Source organism: Typopeltis vanoorti, chromosome 6 (genome assembly GCF_054136105.1).
Source record: "Typopeltis vanoorti isolate ZY-2024b chromosome 6, IOZ_Tvanoo_1.0, whole genome shotgun sequence".
NCBI lineage: Eukaryota > Metazoa > Arthropoda > Arachnida > Uropygi > Thelyphonidae > Typopeltis > Typopeltis vanoorti.
The window spans coordinates 94,711,135-94,733,725 of record NC_143554.1 but is presented as its reverse complement, the minus strand read 5'-3'; the positions used below and the strand labels follow the sequence as shown (position 1 = coordinate 94,733,725).

Sequence of the window (22,591 nt, the reverse complement as noted above, 5' to 3'; positions counted from 1 at the left end):
CTTAATAACATTTAATACAGTCTTTTCATTATTAATACATATATCTTTGATTAATTAATTAAATATTAGATAAAATTAAGGTAGTTATATGAATATTAAATTGTAAAATAAGTTGTTTACATTAAATAATATTTACATAAGTCTTGCTTGGTATATGGTATATTATGTTAAATGTGAATAAAAAAAACAAAAATATACAAAACAATTTCATTCACAGTTTAACAATATTATATAGGACATAGGTTGAGGTAACAATAGCTAGAAATTACTTCTGCCAACAGATAACAAAAAATAACCAAAATGGTGATGTACAGTGAGTTTCATTGATTCCAACCTCCTAATATTCTCTCTCCTTCCTACAGTCTTTTGACTTTTTTAAGCTAACATACACAAACAGTGAATCTCTGCCTCATATCTAAAAATATGAAAATTGATTATTACATCATTATTTGTAGTTTTACCAATCACTGAACTCCTGTGTAATGGAAAAATTCTCAAAATGGTCAGTGTGATGTCCCTGGTATCTGTAGTTTTATTGATGATTCTAATGTCTGTTGTGTACAGTTTTACTAATCATCTCAATATCGAGAGTCCTGCTTGGCATCTGAAAAGTCAATTATTACAGTATTTGCAGTTTTTTCCCATTATTTTGAGCCCAACATCCTAACATCTGATTATTCCTCAAGAACTGAGGAGATTGGATGTTGTGTAACTCAGTATATTTCATTTAAAATCAACATTAAATGTTGATTTTAAATGAAATTAATGATTCTAATTTATATATTGAGTAATATAATTCTCAAAATATCTGGATGGCCAAAGTCAATATTGAGACTACTGTAAAAAAAAGATTGTTTTGCTAATTGACCTAAGATTCCAGATGAATTAATATAGTCAGTTATCACTGAGGAAAACTCACAGAAACCAGATGAATACTTTGCTATAGTGAATTTTTTTTTTTTAGAATTTCATTGATGCTATGATGCTTTGCTCTGGTAGTTTGTTACAATGAGCAATGAGCGAGTTTATTATAGATTTATGTGCTGTAAGAAGAGATGACTGTAGGGCTCTCATGGATATGGTATAAAACATTCTGAATAAAACTTATGGCTCATAAAGGTTTACGCTAATTAGTGTAAAATTTCAAAAATGAAATGCCTAAAAATTTAATCCAAAGATGAACTATCATTGGGATTCAATACAATAATTAAGCATTGATTATTTAATTTTTTGTTAATTAAGTAAATATTAATTTATTAATAATAATAAATCAGTTATTCAGTGTTTGTCATTTTTACAGCAAATATTTAATTATAGAAAATGATTTTAGTTTAACAACAATTATTGCTAATGATGTTTCCTTTTCTTTTAAATAAAGTAACAGTCATATAAAGATGGTAGATGTATAGTAGTAGAAAATTTCATATATCAGTTTGCATTCATTATAAATTTTATATTTTGATACCTTAGTTCTTCTGGAGGAAGCAATGTTGCAGAAAGAGTATTAGCACAACTCCTTACAGAATTAGATGGTATTGTTGAATTACATGGCGTAACGGTTGTGGCAGCTACTAACAGACCAGATATGATTGACAAGGCAAGATTTTCTTTATCACTGATATTCATTTTTCTGAGTCACATGAACAGTTTTATATATCTATATATATATTATTTATATTTATATAGTAAAACTATTTTAATTGCTTGTAAATAAATTTACAAACCTTCTTTCCAGAAAGAATTACATTGTTTGATATATTTTTAGACATGAAATCAGAAATAATTCGAAACATTTTCTAGCAAAAGAGGTTTATTAAAATACATACATCACTGCATGAACAAACTCTACTTAGATGCTATTGCATTTTCAATGCAATATTAGTTTAAAAAGTGAAATTTCTGTCCAGTAATTTCCATTCATAATTGTTTGGTATATCTATAACAAACATTTCGCCAGCAAAGGTTAGTCGATTGGTAGAGCCTCTGCTACTAATGGCTCGCAAAAAGTTAAGCAAGTTTGAGTGCGATTAATAGTTGGAAGGGGCTCAATCATTCGATGCTGTTGGCACACTCTCCCTCGATGAGTCTTTGGACTCCCTGGAGGTGTCACATAATAATAATAATAATTTAGTAATAAGTTGTTTAACATGTTTTTAATTAGAAAATTCTTGGTTCTCAATCTCATACCAGAAAATTTGAAATGTCCTTTGTCCCTGCATAAAGTAAAGAGATGAGATTAACATCTCCAATTTTGATATCAGGTTTAATACCACTTTCCTTCATAATGTGATCCATATAGATAAATGAATAAGAGGGGGAGATAAACTGCATCCTTGTCTCACACCTGATTTAACATTACACCATCTTCCTATGCCACCTTCAATTCATTGCTGACTTATAACTCAAATACAGATTAAGTATTACTTGATGTAATGTCCCATTTGCACTGTATAAATGTAGTGTTTTGAACTTTTCTCTTGGCATCTTGTCATATTCCTTTTCCAGATTCAGTTTCTCCAGCCTTCCCTTCCACAATTTTTCTTTACTGTTTCCAAAGAATGCTTGCATAAATCTTACCAGGAACACTCAGAATGGAAATTTCTGTATAATTCTCACATTCAGATATATTTCCCTTTTTATAGATGAATACTATAAGAGTTCTACTCCAATCATCCAGAATTCGACCCTCTAACCAGGACTTCTGAACTATGCAATGTAGCACCCATAAAACTTTTATACCTCCATATTTGAGCATTTCTGGCCAAATATCATCTACTTACCATATTTAAGTTTTTTGATGGTACTTCATGTATCGATATGTATTGTTGAATGCATTCCTGTTGAGTGTTTTCAACCACTGTGCTGCCACTGCTTGTTTCATTTAGCAATCTTTCGAAGTAATTACTCCAGGCATCTAAAATATCTTTATCTTCAGTTTTCATGTTACCTTCATCATTTCTGATTCCTTTTACAGTTCTCTTATCTCCATTTATAAGATTTTTCAATAGCATCCAGAATATTATGCCACCTTCCTGATATTTATTTTCAATGTTCTCACCAAAGTCATCCCATGACTTTTGTTTAGCTAGTTTTTACACATTTAACATTTTCTTGCCTGTTTCTCTGTATTCTGTCAGAGCACAAGCTGACTTACTTGCCAGGAATTTTTGATATGCTTTCTTCTTTTCCTTGACTTCCTGTTTAACTTCCCATGTCCATCATGGCATTCTGATTTTTGTATACCTGTAGACAACCTCACCACATGTCTCTCTGTCTGAATCATTCAATGTTTTCTTCATCGTTTGCAAATGAATCTTCAAGATTAAGTTTTTTTGTTTTTTTTTCCAACTTTTTCATTTTTTCTTGAATAATATTTGTGTATTTGAGTACCTTTTCTCAAAAAACAGATGTCGAATGTAATAACTCGGCTCTCAAATTTAAATGAGGCAGTCAATAAGATGCAAGGCAGTTTGAGGTTCAAGAGAATACAATTTATATACATTGTATACTAATATCAGAAACATTGCTGTACTTGATTAAAAATTATAGACATTAGCGAGAGTTGAAACAGACTGATATAGTTATAAGGATAAAATGTAGAATGATATAGTTTCTAAGAAAAACTCTCCTTCTTGGCTACTATAACTGAAGATAATAAATTCTAGATGCTTGGAGTAATTATTTTGAAAGAATGCTAAATGAAAGAAAATAGAGGTCACAGAATTGTAGAGAATATTCAAGAGGAATGCAATCAGGAATATACATGTGTATATATGTATATCTACTTTATATATATAAAAAGATAAGCCGAAATTTGAAACGTTTTTATGTCACATTTTTTTTGTCTTACTGGCTCACCATCCTGGAACTCGGGGGTTGGACACTCGGGGGTTGCAGTTGTAAACTGTCTTACTTTGGCCAAACAGGCAGGACAGCAAATATCAGAATTTCGGAACACAAGGACTACATCTGTTTTCACAAATACAGTCATTCTGGACTTGCGGACCGTGCTCTGGATACACGCCACAGAATACGGTGGAAGAAAGCTACAGTGATACACCGTAGCAAATACAAATTTGAAAGACTCTTTATAGAATCAGCCTCAGCCCTAAGAAATTCTCCAAACCTCAACAAATTTGGTTGTATGCGACTGCCCCAAATTTGGGAGGCCTACATCAGCAGACCTTCAGCCCAACGGCCAAGAACACCTACTTAGCCCGCTAGAGGGCACCATCTAGACTGTTAGGAGAACAATAGCTTCATCTCTTCATTCCCAGTTTCTGTGTTGTAGTGCCTACGTGCATGTAACTTTTTTTGTAAGTTCCTTTAGAAGATGGCAACATGACGTTGCCGAAATATCAGAAAATATTTATTAAAGTTTAATTTAATTTATATCCTTAACTACGTTGTTCAATTCCTTAAGTGTTTTAATAATAACATATACAGGCTGATATGCTAGAGTGTCACATGACTAAAACGCAAGCTTGTATCAGCGCACCTACGAGCCGCGACCAGTCGTCGAAATGGAAGCATCCTTGGAACAGCGTTATGCAATTAAATTTTGTGTGCGTTTGCAAAAATCGGCATCGGACACTTTTAACATGATACGCGAAGCTTTCCACGATGAAGCAATGTCGAGGGCAAGTGTTTTTTGCTGGCATAAAACTTTTAAGGAAGGAAGGCAAAATGTGGAAGATCTTGAACGTGAGGGAAGACCTTCAATGTCCATCACAGAGACAATGATCAACACAGCAGCAATTATCATCAAGGAGGATCGCAGAATTACAGTATGCCTGCTGCATGTTGTCCTGAATAATTCTATGGGAGGTGTTCACTCAATCATGGCTGAACACTTGGGACTGAAACGTGTTTGCACCTGATGGATTCCCAAACTCTTGACACTGGAGCAAATGCAGCATCGAGTGGATGTGTGCACAGAATGGAAAGAAAGACTGGAACAACAAGGTGACAACTTCTTAAAATGCATCATTACAGCAGATGAAGCTTGGTTGTATCACTATGACCCTACAATGAAACAACAAAGCAGTGAATGGAAGCATCCGTCTTCGCCTACCCCCAAAAAAACAAAAACTGTAAAATCGGCTGGTAAAGTTATGACCATAATGTTTTTTGACTACGAAGCCATTGTTTACCAGCATGCTGTAGAACCTGGGAATACTGTAAATGGCTCATACTATGCAGATGTTTTACGGACAATGGTACAGCACGTCAAAAGGAACCGTCCATTACTGAAGAATGGCTTCTTATTGCACCACGATAATGCAAGGCCACATATTGCTGATTGTGTAGTGGACGTTTTGCAGAAGAACAACATAGATATCCTACCACACCCTCCATACAGTCTTGATCTCACACTGTGTGATTTCTGGCTGTTTCCTCAGCTCAAGAAACCACTAAGAGGCCACCATTTCGAAAGCAACAAAGCATGTGTAAAAGCTGCAGAGGCGGTTTTGAAAGAACTCTCAAAAAACGGACTTTCACATGTGTTTAAGAAGTGGACACAACGTTGGGACAAATGCATCGTGTCTCACGGTAGTTACTTCGAAAAAGACCATGTAAATGATGATGATTAAAGGTAATCTGTTTTCTGTATAAATATAATCTTATAACTTATTGAACAGCCTACGTATATTGTTATGTGCCAAACTTTTGCACTTCATTGCTTATTAGCTATGTGTAAATTTTTCCATAGTTTCTTAATAGTATCAATAAAACTGGCCACAAAGCAGTAAAAAGTAATACACTTTGTAACATTTGTTTTTGTTTCCTTTCATGCTTCATGTGGTGGTCTAATTGTTATATGTTCTCTGAAGCTGAGATGAAATACTCATCTTGAGATATAAGTTTTCATATTAAATATTTTATTTTTCTTCGTGTAATTTTGCACGTATAGTCTTCGTTATGCTATTATAGTATTGCATAACGAAAAAATCTTCTTTCTCGCTTTGTTATATATGAAATGTTTTTGTTTATATATATATGTTAAAGATACCAAGCAATTTTAAAAACTTGGTTTTAATCCTTTTTCCCAAGTAAGCAAACAGACAAGTAAGTCAAGTTTTTGCCTGAACTATGTTCAGGTCTGAGGCAACTCATGGTAAAGGTGGAGTAAGCTCCGATCACTTTCCCTTAGTATCTCCCCTAATCAGCGGCATATTTAGATATTTCCTGCCCGCAGAAAGTGCTGCCCCCCACCCATATTTAATGAACCTGTTGATTTACATGCATAACCTATTTATATCATAAATTCGTAATATATATATATATATATATATATATATATATAATCAGTCTGTATAGTTATGTAGAATCTGATTACATGCCAATATGCTTGCAGACTAAACTTATAATAAGGAAAAGAAAAATATTTCTCTACTTGTGAGTAGATGCGGCATATAAGGAACATGTTATAATTACAAAAATGAGAGCCCAGAAATTTCTGCCTTCCCTCAAAATTTGCCACTCTGGGACAGGGCCTATGCCTAAATATGCCACTGCCCCTAATGCAAAGCACATCCCCTTGCAGAGATGTATGATGCTATGTATTAAAGGAAAGGGCCACTACCCAGACCGGTTTCAACCTTTATTGAGGTCTCATCAGTGGAAGCCAGACCCAGTGATGCAAAGCTTATAAATTTTACCTATGTGAGTTGCCACAAGGTGCTTTGACCTTATTAAATAAAAATCTCAGGATGAGAGAAAGATGTAGAAAGTTTTTTACATTGGGTATACTATACGTTAAAGATACCAAGCAATTTTAAAAGCTTGGTTTTAATCCTTTTTCCCAAGTAAGCAAACAGACAAGTCAGTCAAGTTTGCACCTGAACTATTTCTTACTTGAGAAATAGTTCAGGCGCAAGCAAGTCTGTTTGCTTACTTGGGAAAAAGGATTAAAACGAAGTTTTTAAAATTGCTTGGTATCTTAACATATAGTATACCCAAGGTAAAAAACTTTCTACATCTTTCTCTCATCCTGAGATTTTTCGACCTCAATAAAGGTCGAAACCAGTCTGGGTACTGGCCCCTTTCCTTTAATGCATAGTTTCACACATCTCCGCAAAGGGATGTGCTTTGCATTAGGGGAGATAAGGGAAAGTGATCAGAGCTACTCCACCTTTACCATGAGTTGCATCAGACCTGAACATAGTTCAGACACAAACTTGACTTACTTGTCTGTTTGCTTACTTGGGAAAAAGGATTAAAACCAAATTTTTAAAATTGCTTGGTATCTTTAACGTATAGTATATCCAAAGCAAAAAACTTTCTACATATATCCCATTTCATGAAGTTGATAAAAGGGCTGCCTAATGAAATTTTTCTAGAGACTTTCAAATAATATGATTTCTCTCAAGTTGGTTACCAGCTAAAATGAGGTAAGTCTTGTGGGGGGTGCTGGGGGTGGTGTCACCTTGGCCTCCAGACTGGCAGTAGGAATAGCATTCATCCAATCCTAATGTTAGGATTGGATGAATAATGCCAATGCTTGGTATTATTCATCCAATCAAATTGTTATTATCACCAGCGTCCCCATTTGTTTTCTCTAGATACTTAGTCTTTATTTGAGATGTAAGTCAGCAGTTAGAATGGAAGGAAGTACTGGAAGATGGTTTTATGTTAAATCTGGTGTCTGACAAGGATGTACATTATCCCCTCTGTTATTTATTATCTATATGAATTACATTATGAAAGAAAGTGATTTTAAACCAGATATCAAAATTAGATATGCTAATCTCAGCTCTTTACTTTATGCAGATGATATTATACTTCTAAATAAATCCAGTACAAGTCTGTAATAGATTTGGTATGAAGGTCAGCAATAATAAGGCAAACACAAGGAAAATATACAGAAGCATTGTGAATGGAGAACATATAGAACAGATAAAACATTTCAGCTACTTAGGCACGATTTTTAGTGAAGATGGTAAATTAAATATGGAAATAGACAACAGAATCAACAAAGCTGGTATGTTAGGATGTCAACTGAATCAATTTATATGAAATAAGAGAAAAATTAGCCAAAACGCTAAATTAGCTGTATACAAGACAGTGTTCAAACCAATTTTAACTTATGGATCTGAGAGCTGGGTCAGAAGTAATATACTTAACCAAAGACTAGAGACTGCAGATATGAGAGTCCTGAGAAAAATTAGACGCATTAACAGATGGCATCAATGGCATTATCATATTAAAAACAAGGATATTAGGAAAGAACCTGATATTGTCAGCATCCAGGAATGCATTAGCAGAGCTAATCTCAGGTGGTATGGTCACTTAAACAGAATGGGAGAGGAAAGATTAGCAAAACAAGTGTTCTCTGCCAGGTTGTCAACAAAAAGACTTAAAGAAAGACCAACATGTAGATGGATTGATACAGTAAAAAAAAAGTGCCATAGAAGATAATGTTGGAGTCTTGACAGGTAATAGATTAATTTGGAGAAAAATTGTAGATAGGAATTTAGTAATGATGTAAGTTTTTCATGTAGTACTATCATACCTGTACATCCCCCCCCCCCCCCGGAGGGTACATATCAGGAATTTGATGATGATGATGAGATTGCACTATCTGGAGGCAAGGGTGACATTAAGTAGATAGTGGTTGTCCTCTTTAGTTCTGCATTTGTGTGTTTATACTCTGAATATTCCAGGTGGCAATTCTGTTTATCTGTTTCCAATAACCATTATGCAGTTCTGGGTCTTTATCCAAATGAGACTGTCTGATGAAATTCGTTTGGAGACTTATGAGTAACGTGATTTCTCTCAAGTTGGTTACCAACTAAAATATCATCATCATCAAATTACTTACATGTACCCTCAAGGGGTGTACAGGATATAATAGTACTACATGAAAAATTTACATCATTACTAACTTCCTGTCTACAATTTTCCTCCAAATCAGTCTGTTACTTGTCAAGACTCCAACATTATCAGATCTTATATTTCTAGCGTCTAAGCACTTTGTACCGTATCAATCCACCTATATCTTGGTCTTTCTCTGGGTCATTTTCCTGCCAACCTGGCAGAGAACACTTGTTTTACTAATCTTTCCTCGCCCATTCTGTTTAAGTGACCATACCACCTGAGATTAGCTCTACTAATGCATTCCTGGATGCTGACAATGTCAAGTTCTTTCCTAATATCCTCATTTTTAATATGATATTGCCATTGATGCCATCTGTTCACACCTCTAATCTTTCTCAGGACTCTCATATCTGCGGTTTCTAGTCTTTGGTCAAGTGTTTTACTTCTGACCCAGCTCTCAGATCCATAAGTTAAAACTGGTTTGAACACTGTCTTGTATTTAGTGTTCTGACTAATTTCTCTCTTATTCCATATGAATTTATTCAAATGACTTCCCACCATACTAGCTTTGTTGATTCTGTTGCCTATTTCCATATTTAATTTACCATCTGCACTAAAAATCGTGCCTAAGTAGCTGAAATGTTTTACTTGTTCCACAGGTTCCCCGTTCACAACACAGTTGACATTTTCAACAATTCTATCTATTTTCATTGTCTTTGTCTTTTTAATGCAAACTTATAGCTGATTTATTTAGAAGTATAACATTGTCTGCATAAAGCAAAGAGCTGACATTAACATCTCCAATTCTGATATCACGTTTAATACCACTTTCCTTCATAATGTGATCCATATAGATAATGAATAACAGAGAGGATAATATACATCCTTGTCTCACACCAGATTTAACATTAAACCATCTTCCTGTACTTCCTTCATTTCCAACTAAAATAAAGTTAGAAAAATATTATAAGATGTGTTAAGTAAAATGAACCCAAATGATTTTTTATTAATCAGTTTACTTAAATTCAAAAATAGGCAATGAATCAGTACTATCTGCAATGGGAAATTGGAGAGAAAATTGTCTTAAAAAAAATGGAAAAAGATTAATAGAATTTGCATCTTATAAGAACTTAAGAATAATGAATAATTTTTTTAATATCAGAAATCACTAGTTGACTGCTTGATAGGCAATAATATACTGGCAAATTAATAAATAATGTAAAAAGTTACAAAGGCTACAATATTGATTCAGATCATCATTTAGTAATTAGAAATATAACAATACCACCAAACTGGGTAAAAAAAAGAAAGTCAAATGGTAATGGACCCTGTATATAAAATAAATATATTATGGCACAGAGAAAAAAAGAATGCATGTCAAAAAAGCATAAACACTTAAAAGAAACAGAATTGATAGTAGAAATGGAAAATCTCACACTAATAATACATCAAGTATCAGAAAAACATCTAGGAAACAACAAAAAAAAAAATGGAAAAGAAAACAAGAACTCAGTACAGAATGATGAAATCAAGAATATAATTGAATATAAAAAACTGCATACATTAAATGGCTTATAGAAAAATGGAAGATGAAATGGAATATTATTGATATATGGATATCTCCAGGAAGTCAGAAGACTCATTACATGGAAACCATTATTCACACAATACCTATCATGCCTCTCCTTAAACTCATTCACTGATGAAGCACTCACAACCACCTCTGACACCCCCCATTCACTCTCCAAGCAAAAAATCTAGCCCTAACACTCTTGCTAATCCCACTCTTACACAGCTTCTAATGATAACCCCCTCCCCCTTGGTTTTCTTCTTTCCTGTACTAAAAAAAAGGTCTTCAGTGTCAGTCTTGTAAAATCCCTTTAATAACACATATGTTTCTATCATGTCTCCACTTTTTTGCCTCTCAGCTAGTGTTTGAACCTACAAACCTTCAATCTCTTCTCATAGGGAGAATTCCATAGACCTGCTACAATCTTTGTCATATGCCTCTGCATCCTCTCCACTACTACTTCATCCCCATATAATCCAGGTGACCAGATCTGCACTGCATAGTCCATATGTTGCCTTGTTAAAGCCTTATAAAAAAGAAAAATAACTTCCCTATCCCTGCTTGTCAGTGTGTTCTTCGCCAACTATGTAATCTTATGCTGTTTTGGCAACCTTTGCAATCTAGACTTCAACTCCCTGCCCACAATTGTCCCAAGTTCCTGGCTGTATCAGTTTCCTGCAGTTCAGTTCCACCAATATAGTACTGGCATGCCCTGGTCATGTGACATGTTAGGTTCCAGACCACCATCATATAGTGAATTTCATCATATTGCAAATTGCTGTCTTTTTTTTTTTTTTTCTCTTTTCTTTTCACATGTGAATGCATGGAATGGTTTAAAAATGTTTCTAAGCAGTCATATATAAGTACAAATGAAATTAATAAAGCATTAATTTACATCAGTTATACAGATGAAAAATTCAGAGTAATTTTCACAAATGAAAAGGTTATGAATAACTTGGCTTAAGGGAACATACAACCAATTTGATCATCAATCTACATTGTTAAGGTTTTCCATTTTGGCAACAAGATTGTCACATTGTTGGATAACTGTTGTATTAGCTAGTGTATAACTTTTCACTTTAATTTCAACAACTATAACAACAGTGGTGAAAGGCAAGTTTAGCCTAAGGTCCATCTCAATGTTCGATACACCGTTGTCACTAAATTTAATCATTTTAATCTTGTACATAATGTAATGGGTTTTTACATCTTCTTTTTACTAGAACAACAGTATCCTTACTTTGAATTTATCTGCCATTATTAACAGCAGTAAAATAAAATAATAGTTATAAACACTTTATAATTCCCAACAAAACACCATAACACAGAGAGAGAGAGAGAGAGAGATGTAGTGAGCAAAAGAAGTAGTTCGTGAAAAACTGCAAGTTGGTTGATTCACAGTATCATCATATCGCTAAAACTGTCATGTGAGCTAATGCAGCATCATATAAGTGGTCATTGGTCATAATTGAAAAAAGCATCGTATAAGTGATCATCATTGTCATGGGGGGGGGTATTACTCTATGCAGCTTATGATGTCTTCTTCCCAAAGTGCCTTACCGTAGATTTGGCCACATTAAACTGGCAACCATTTACCTTTGTCCATACTGCCAATTTGTTTAAGGCACCTGAAGCATCTCTACATCACTTTCATTTACTAGCACATATCCTGGTTTTGTATCATCAGCATAAACAAATGAATACTTCCTGTCAAATCATTTCCTGTATTACCGATGTACAAATTAAACAACAGAGGTCCAAGTAGTGAACCCTGTGGTACACCACTAGTCACCTGCCTTCTCCTGCATTCAATCTTCCATAAACCACTCTTTGATGTCTGTCCATCAGCCACCCTCAAATCTACTTCCAAGAGTATTTCTCACAAAAAGTTCATATTTATTTGGTTCCCAGTATAACTTTATTGGGCTTCAAAATCAGCTACATATAATTTTTTTTTTTTACAAGGAAAAAAAAACTTCATTTAAAGTGTTTAATGAGCATACATATTCCACCACATCTATAAATGAAACACAAAAAATAAGATTTGTGGTTTCATCTAGGGCCTACAGGCTGGAGTACAAATTGGGGAAAAAAGTGGTATTGGAACATCAGAAGCAGGTGCACCATCATCTTGAAAAAAAATTAGCTTGTCAAAAAATGCAAATAAGAAATGAAAAAATATGCACCATTAACATTAAAATGGCAGTAAAAAAATCAAAAATTGACAGTCTAGAAATAAGCTGTGATTAATATTAAAAATCTCTGAAATTGTAAAAATTCTGTGGATCGGTTGAATAAAGTTGAATAGTCATCATCATCATCATCATCAAATTCCTGCCATGTACTCTCAAGGGGTGTACAAGATATGATAGTACTACATGAAAAAAATTACATCATTACTAACTTCCTATCTACAATTTTCCTCCAAATCAGTCTGTTACTTGTCAAGACTCCAACATTATCAGATCTCATATTTCTATCATCTAAGGCACTTTTACGGTATCAATCCACCTATATCTTGGTCTTCCTCTGAGTCATTTTGCTGCCAACCTGGCAGAGAACACTTGTTTTGCTAATCTTTCTTCGCCCATTCTGTTTAAGTGACCATACCACCTGAGATTAGCTCTACTAATGCATTCCTGGATGCTGACAATGTCAAGTTCTTTCCTAATATCCTCATTTTTAATATGATATTGCCATTGACCATCTGTTCACACCTCTAATCTTTCTCAGGACTCTCATATCTGCAGTCTCTAGTCTTTGGTCAAGTGTTTTACTTCTGACCCAGCTCTCAGATCCATAAATTAAAACTGGTTTGAACACTGTCTTGTATACAGCTAATTTAGTGTTCCGACTAATTTCTCTCTTATTCCATATGAATTTATTCAATTGACTTCCTACCATACCAGCTTTGCTGATTCTGTTGTCTATTTCTATATTGAATTTACCATCTTCACTAAAAATCGTGCCTGAGTAGCTGAAATGTTTCACTTGTTCCACAGGTTCTCCATTCACAACACAGTTGACATTTTCATTCTGCCTATTTTCATTGTCTTTGTCTTTTTATTGCTGACCTTCATACCATATCTATTACAACAGCTATTCAATTTAGTCAGAGAATCTTGAAGACTTGTAGCGGATTTATTTAGAAGTATAACATCATCCGCATAAAGCAAAGAGCTGACATTAACATCTCCAATTTTGATATCATGTTTAATACCACTTCTTTCCTTCATAATGTGATCCATATAGATAATGAATAACAGAGGGGATAATGTACATCCCTGTCTCACACCAGATTTAACATTAAACCATCTTCCTGTACTTCCTTCAATTCTAACGGCTGACTTACAACTCAAATGCAGGCTAAGTATTGCTTGATATAATGTCCCATTGACACCATATAACTGTTGCGTATTGAATAGCTTCTCTCTTGGCACCTTGTCATATGCCTTTTCCAAATCGACAAAACTTAAATTCAGATCTCTGTTATATTCCCATGCTTTCTCGACTATTTGTCGTAAAGTGAAGATCTGATCCCGACAGCCTCTATTTGGCCTGAATCCAGCTTGTTCTTCACCAAGCTTTTCTTCCACAATTCTTCTCAATCGTTTCTCAAGTATACTGGCATAGATCTTGCCAGGAACACTCAGTAGGGAAATACCTCTGTAATTCTCACATTCAGTTTTATTTCCCTTTTTATATATGGGTTCTATGAGAGCTCTACTCCAATCATCTGGAATTTGTCCCTCTGTCCAGGCTTTCTGAACTATGCAGTGCAGCCACTGTAAGACTCTTATACCACCATACTTCAGCATTTATGGTCGAATATCATCTACTCCTGCTGCCTTTTCACATTTCAAGCCTTTAATGGCTTTTTCTACTTCAAGTATGGATATGTTTTCCTGACTGCATGCCTGGGCAGTGTTTTTTATCACTGTGCTGTCATCACTGCTTGTTTCATTTAGCAGTTTTTCAAAGTAATTACTCCATACTTCAAGGATATCTTTTTCTCCTGTTTTCATGTCACCTTTATCATCTCTAACTCCTTTTACAGCACTCTTTCCTCCATTCCTAAGCTTCTTCAACAACCTCCAGAATATTTTGCCACCTTCTTGATATTTATTTTCTATATTCTTTCCAAAGTCCTCCCATTACTTTTGTTTAGCTAGTTTTACACAGTGTTTAGCATTCTTGCATTTGTCTCTGTATTCTCTAAGAGCACAAGCTGACTTATTTGACAGGAACTTTTGATATACTTTCTTCTTTTCCTTCACTGCCTCTTTTACTTCCTGTGTCCACCAGGGAATTCTGATTTTTTTATCCTTGCAGACAACCTCACCACATGCCTCTCTGGCAGAATCAATCAATGTTTTCTTCAGAGTTTGCCACTGAATCTCCAAGGTTTGATTCCTCTTCTCAAACTCTTTCATTTTTTCTTCAATAATCTTTGTGTATTTTAGTCTACAGTTCACAGTTGAATAGTCAACCATAATTAATATGATGCCAGGAAAATTATTTTAAAAAATGCTTTCTTTCATCTAAAAGATATAAATAACCAAATAACTGTCTTTTTTTCAAAATACAAATTATGTAGCTTCAATTTAATTTTTAATACATTCACAGGGAATGACTCATTCTTGACTCTGTGGCAATGAATGTTACACTCTTATGTAAATCTGCTCCAGATTTACATAAGTCTTTAACAAAAGAAAATGATGGCTGTGGCAAATTTTATATGAAAATCATTAACACCCCAACCGTCCATGACGTCTACAGATGTCTAGCAAAATCTGGATACAATTATGTAACACCCATTGAATAACATGGATAAGAAGTGCAATTTGGTCTCACTGTTTCATCCTTAATGAACAGAAATAAAAACAGTTATAAGAAAATTGAACTGCACACTCAAGTGGACCTTGAGAACTGTTATATTTAACTATTTATTCATAATCATTAGTGAATATGACAAGTAATTAAAACATAGGAATGAATAATAAAATAACTAAAGCTAATATGGTAGGAATTAGTTGAATAAATATGTAGAACAAGAGATAAATGAACCAAAACACCAAATTCACCATATACACAGTATTCAAAACAGTTTTATAACTATTATTTTGTGGAAATTGCAACGTATCATCAGCCATTATTTTGTCCATTGCTGGACAAAGGCCTCCCTCATAGTTCTCCATTCATTTCTATCTTGAGCCATTCTATTCCATTGAATTTCTTTAATGTTCTCTTTAATGTTATCCTCCCACCATCTCTTTGGTCTTCCCATAACTCTTTCCATCTCTGGGATAACATTCAGATATCAACTTTGTCCGTTTTTGAGTGTTACATCTTGCAGTATGACCTTCCATTGCCATTTGGATCTTTTAATGGCTATTATAATGTCTCTCCCTAGTGTGAACTCTGATCCACTTTCTATATAGATGATAATACCGAGTAATGATCTTTCCATTTTCCTCTGGGTAATGCCCAACTTGTTGGTCAATTTTTTGTTCAAGTCCATGTTTCACTTCCATATGTCATGACTGAGAGTATACAACTGTCGAATATTTTTCTTTTAAGGCAGATTGGGATGTTTCCTTTGAGTGCTTTACAATGTTTTCCAAAGGCTATCCATTATCATCAATTTCCTAATATGTACCCTCAAGGGGTGTTCGGGCTACTATGACAGCACTACATGATTAAGTTGACATTATTATTATGAATTATTATATGAATTATATGAGTTATATGACATTATGTGGATTATTATTATGAATTATTATAAATTACATCTTCCTCTTCTTCTTAAGCTTCACAAACCCTTAAGGTTCTTAGCTGTCCTTGCACTTCTCAACTGCAACCATGACTCGAGGATAGAGTGGTTAGCCTTATGCCTCCCATTATGTCCTATCTCTGTAGATATGTGTGTTCACGGGGCCAGTTTGCCTGTTATAGAGGATAAAAAACCCGAGTTCCCGGGTGGGAAAAAAAAACCCTACTTCCATATGAGACTGACTAACTCACCTTTTGTGAAAGAGACCAGATAAAGATTCCTCACATCACTGGCGGGAATCGAATCCAGGTATTTTCTGACCAAAGGGCTTCATCTATATCGACTGAGCTACGGAGGCTCATAAATTACATCATCATCATTATTAAAAGGCTATCCAACCAAGTTGAATTCTACATGTAAGTACAATTATATTATAATGTATACCAAATATTAATTATAATACTTAATTAATACTTCTGATAATTCGGCAAAGTCAAATTGCTATCATTTTTCTAGCAGTGATATGTGCATCGAGGCACTAACACTGGATAAATGAGGCTGAAGAAAGGCAATTGAAGTTGCCTAAAGTTCTGAATGGTGCCTACTAGTGGGCTAAATTGGGTAGTCTTTGATGTTGGGCTGAAGATTTAAGGTTGAGGGCTTCCCAAATTTGAGGCAGTTTCATGCATCCAAATTTGCCGAGGTTTGGAAAGTTTCTTAGGGCTGAGGCATATTTCAGGAATGCCCTCACATATTTGGATTAGAATGGCCTTCTTTCAGCATATCCTGTCCACAACATGGTCACAAGTTCAGAGTGGCTGTAATTGTGGAACTGGATGTAGTCCTGTTCATGAATTCTGATATTGGCTGTCCTGCCTGTTTGACCTTAGGAGGACAGCTTGCAATTGCAAAGAACCTAGTAAATGCCTGGCAGGTCTGGAGAATGTGGCTATTCTTTGGTGGAGCAGAAGGGACGCCAATTTTTTATGTGGTCTGTAAGTGGTTGTAAGATTGTATTTCTTTAGGATTTTTGCTAATATTTTAGATGTGCCTCAGATATATATGGAATGGTGATATTTGTCTAGTTTCTGTTCTGGAGGGGAGTGGGTTGGAATCAGTAGTGAGCTATAAGGGGCTTGTGGGGGCTTACCCGAGCCCTTTGTTAAATTTTTCTCAAATTTGCGAGCCCCTTGTTCTTCTTGTTTACTTTTTTATTTTTTCAAAAAAAAAAAAAAAAACATAATTTTTTGAAATATATTGAGCGACAAACTCATGCGGTAACCTAACAAAGTGATTTTATTAAATAAAATATTATAGTTACTGTTATCATCATTTTACAAATAAGAATTCACTTTTGGTAATCACATATAAAAGGACTATAAAATAATGCCCCTTGATTGGCACCGTTGATTATCACTTGAAGTATAAAAACAAAAGAGAAATATAACGTACTTCAATATTATTATGTTTAGATAATATTTATTTATTCTTTATAGATTGTTTGTCATAAAAACGTCTATCACAAACAAAATAAATTTATTTTGTTTATAAAAAATGCGGACTATTTCATATGTGCAATTATAAAAGATTTTATTCTTATTTTATTTTGATAGTTACATAATGTTTTTCTTATGTAAGATAAATTAACGCAGATGATTGTGTGCAAATATTTCATGTTTAGATCATGAAATATTTGTTTAAAAATGAGAGCCTTTATAGGTTAGGTTGATTGTCCCCTCATACTTTTTTACTTTTTGATTGGCATTTGTACACAAGCTGTATTAATAAACGTTTTTGTGTGAAATACGGTTTTTTTTTGCTCGATGGTGCGAGCCCTTTGTTAAAATTTCCATAGCTCACCACTGGTTGTAATTATGGGGTTTTGCTATTTTTTGAATTTGTTGAGGATTACAGTCATTGGCTAAGAAAGAGTTCAGAATGTAGTCATATTTACCTTTTAGGGCACTGTAATCAGAAATGATTAATTTTGTCCTGTTATATAGGGTTTTCATAATCCCATAATGTTCAGTGGGAAGATGTGATGAATGTTGATGAATGTTATCTACCAGTACATGTGGGTTTTCTGTAAATGGAGAATGTCAGGGATCCATCAGGCTGGTGTGTAATCAGAGTGTCTAGGAATGGAAGACTGTTTGATCCACAGGCCAAGAGGTAACCTTTTTTAAGGAGCTATGAAGTATTGTGATCTTTTTATTGGTGGGATCATGTTCTAAAGGAAGGTAAGTAGAGCAACCTCAAAGCAGGGAGGCAAGCATACTTATGTAATCTTTTTGGTTTAAAACTACCATGGCATTTTCCTTATTTCTTTCATAATTACTATTCTATTGTGTTTTTTTTATTTCCAGTAGAGTTCCCTGATGATGGCAATTTGACTTGTCTGAAATATCAGAAGTATTAATAAAGTTATTATAATTAATTTTCAGTATGCAATGTAATTTTCTTAAAAAATAATAGTTATAAATAGCCAATGTATAAGCATTTCTACAAGAATCAAAACAGTTTTAACATAGGGATCTGTGAGTTCAGAAGTGAAACATTTGTTCAAGCAATGAAGACTGCAGATATGAGAACTCTGAAAAATTATGGGATTGAACAGATGGCATCAATAAAAAAATAAATAAATAAAATAATAAATTATTAATAATAATTAATTAATAATAAAATAATTATTATTTATAACTAATAATTAATAATAAAATGAAATACCATATTTTTCGATAGATAATGCGTGTGTTATCTATACAAAAAAGTCTAAATTCATTTAAAATGAACAAGCATGGTATACATTTGAAAGGTATGAGAGGTAAATCAAATGTAATAACAAAACTAAGGTAGAAGTATTACTTAATATTTATTGAACATTACACTATTCAAATCCAAAAAATTCTTCATCAGACTCAATATTGAAAGAATCAATTGCATTAAAAATTTCGTTTGGTATTTCTTCAGCTTCATAATCATTGTCACCAGACACCACTGCACACCACTGCATTCCCTTGTGCTTTAATGAAACCATTTCTAACATAGTTTTCACTTACAGCAGCCCAACTTTCTACTTTCTAACAGGAGCACACACTTAAATTGTTTCTCTTCATAAATCCAAAAACCCAAGATGGGTAGGCCTTGAAATCCTTTATATTATGCAATTCTTTTCGATTCTTGCAACATATGGACAGTAGATATTCTCATACCTTTAGCTCTTTCACTAACAACCCAATCAAACAGTTTTTTCCCTATGGTTGGCCACAAGCACCTTCTAAACATCATAGCACGTTTCCTCATATGTAAATATTTCAGGACTGTTTCAGCCTTTCGCCATTCACAAACACTACTTTCTCCAACACTGAACAATCTACCAGCTTCACGATTCCCTTTTTCCTTTGCTACTTCTACCACTTCAAGCTTGAACTGCGCTATGTAGGATTTTCTCCGAGAAGTACTTCTGTCTTCCATGGGTAATTCAGATCTAATAACAAAATATAAACAAATAATGATTTACTTTATGAAATATTTTAAAACAGGATGTACGGAATAATCGACCACTGCTACTAGCAATGCACGTGCTTTTAAAGAATTCCTCTACCACTAGTTGGCACATGCGCATTATCTATACATCGAAAGGAGTGATGAAAATGTTGGGGGTGCGTGTTATACATTAGGTGCATATTATCTATCGAAAAATACAGTAACTTGCTTTTATAAATATTCAATAATGTAACTAAAATGAATATAATCGAGGTCTTCATCTTGACAACGGGGAAAAAACACACAGTTTGCCAATTACTAATGATTTTTGCCAGGCAAAAATCATAGGAAAGAGACTTCGAGAAAAGACCCATATAAAGATAGGGTGATGTAGTTACGAATGATGTAGAAAATTAAAAGGTAAGATCTGTCACGTCGCTTGCCTTTTAATTTTTGTTGATAGGTGTTGAAATTTTTTCACTTGGTTATACTATAAATTAAAGATGTCATGAAATTATATTCTTGGTTTCATCCTTTATCCAAATGTAAGCAAACAAAGTTTGCGCTTGAAGTATCTTCACAACTGGGCTACTTGTATATAGGCTAATTACTTCACATCAATTGCCTTAGTATTCCATAATGCAAGGCACATGTTCTTTTGACTATGTCAATTAAGAGGGGTGAAAGGATGAATGAGATGATTGTGATGGTAGGAACAAATGAAGTGAGAGATAATGTAAATTGGGCAGAGAGAGATAGGAGATTCTTGCTTGAGGTAGTACGAAAGAAGATGCAGAAAGGAAAGATAGTGTGTGCGTGTGTCTTGCCTAGGTATGATAGTGACGAGCTGAGCAGAAGAGCAGTAATATTGAATAACATAATAGCTAGAATGTGTCAGAAAAGTGGATTGGAATATGTGGATGCTTGGAGAGCATTTGAGGACAGAGAGGAATTGTATGCGAGATACCGGTTGAATTTGAATGAGGAAGGACGTAGGCATCTGGAGAGATTGCTGTTCTGAACAAGTCAGTGTGTGTCAATGCAGGGAAACTAGAATGCCCCAAGGTGGATGGGAGAGGGGGGACAACATCAGGTAGCGCTGAGCCCAGTGAAGTCTAGAGGGGCATAATGCTGGGTATATAAATGGTGGCATTTTTATGCTTTATATTAATGCTGGGAGTATCCAGAATAAAGGAGAGGAATTGGATTCTTGGATGTAGGCTGTTGAGGTGACTGAGGAAGGCATCTAAAAAGTCACCTCAGCAGCCTACATCCAAGAATCCAGTTCACGAAGGAAAAGAACAATTGCTTACCCTTCCTAGATACCTTAGTTACACGTCTTCCCAACGGTTCACTTTCCTTCACGGTATATAGTAAACCCACACACACACACACAGGCATCCAAGAATCCAGTTCACGATGAAAAAGGAAAAGAACAATTGCTTACCCTTCCTAGATACCTTAGTTACACGCCTTCCCAACAGTACACTTTCCTTCACGGTATATAGAAAACCCACATACACACACAGGCAGATACATCCACAAACGCTCCCAACACCACCACCACCCTGCTCAACAATATGGCATTATTAAAACTCTCACCAAGAGAACCCACAATCTTTGTTCCAGTGGAACTGCCCTTACAACTGAGCTTGACCACATATACAACACTTTCCTCTCCAATGGTTACAGTGATCACAGTATTAAAAAAATAATCAGTTCCTCCCCCATTCCCTGGTCTTCTCTGCAAAAAGAGTTTAGAAATCACCATACCCTACATCAGTGGCACATCTGAAAAAATAGCCAAGATTTTAAAAAAATACAACCTACACACAGCATTTAATTCCCACTGCAAACTTGCTACCCTTATCCACTCTACAAAAGATCAGCTCTCTCCTCTCTCAGTGCCTGGAGTGTATAAAGTACCCTGTTTCTGTAAACTGGCGTACTTTGGACAGACAGGCAGATCAGCTACTATCCGCCTGGAGAAACATAAGTCATACATCTGCAAGCACGACTATGGTCAGTCGGGCCAGGCTGACCATGTCTTGGATACAACCCACAGGATCTCATGGAAAAAACCACCATGCTCCACCATAGCAAATTCAAAAGAGAAAGACTTTTCTTAGAATCAGCAGCAGCTTTCAGGAATCAACCAAATCTTAACAAATATGGTTGCATTAAGCTTCCTAAGATTTGGGAAATGTTATCACCAGAGGTCACACTTTACATTCCAGGCCACCTACAACTGCCCTTAGAGGGCGCTCCACCTAGATAGGACTTTAGTGTCACCCACGTAGTTGGGCTTAGTATTGTTTGTTATTTGTTTTTATGTTACATTATTTTTTTTTATAAACCCTGGAGATGTCTCATTGACTGAGACGAAATATAGGAAGAATTAAATTCTGTTTTTAATCCTTTCTGAGTGCTGTGTACAATCCATTAAGCCTCTAACATGATGTCCTCACAACACTTAAGCCTCTACACATGGCCAAAGATTATTGGGATCATTGAGACGTGGTTGACAGAAGAGGATATCATAACAGGAATAGAAGTAGCAGGGTACAGCATTTTTTGGCAGGATAGGAAGGGAAAGCATGGTGGTAGAGTACTGCTTATGATAAGCGATGACATATGTCCTCAAAGAGTGGAGGCTTTGAAAGGCAGTGACACTATTTTTTTTGAAAGCATATGGTGTGAGGTAGAGATAGGCAAGATGGGATATTTAGTGGGATGTTGCTACAAACCAAGGAGCACAGAGGGTGGAGGACCAGGAGATGTTTAGACAGTTGAGTATGGCAAGTGCAAGAAGAACGATTGTTATGGGAGATTTTAACTACAGCAGTATGAATTGGGGAGAAGAAGATGCATGTAGCAATAAGAGAATGGAATTTCTAGAATTCTTGAGGGCCAAATATCTTAGGCAACACGTAATAGAGGGA

The 22,591-nt window shown here is 34.9% G+C and overlaps 1 protein-coding gene across 5 annotated transcripts in view; it reads left to right on the top strand.

Annotated features, from left to right (window-relative positions):
* The window catches only part of LOC150105719 (ATPase family gene 2 protein homolog A-like), a 311,383-nt gene that overhangs the window by 264,362 nt on the left and 24,430 nt on the right, over nt 1-22,591 (top strand). For all 5 annotated transcript variants that reach the window (XR_016548496.1, XM_090395038.1, XM_090395036.1 and 2 more), the window contains one exon: nt 1,471-1,597. Coding sequence is in view for 4 of the 5 variants with exons in the window: in XM_090395038.1 (XP_090251164.1) it covers nt 1,471-1,597 (127 nt within the window). In the remaining variant the exon portion in view is untranslated. Of the gene's footprint in view, nt 1-1,470; nt 1,598-22,591 lie in introns of those variants that run through there.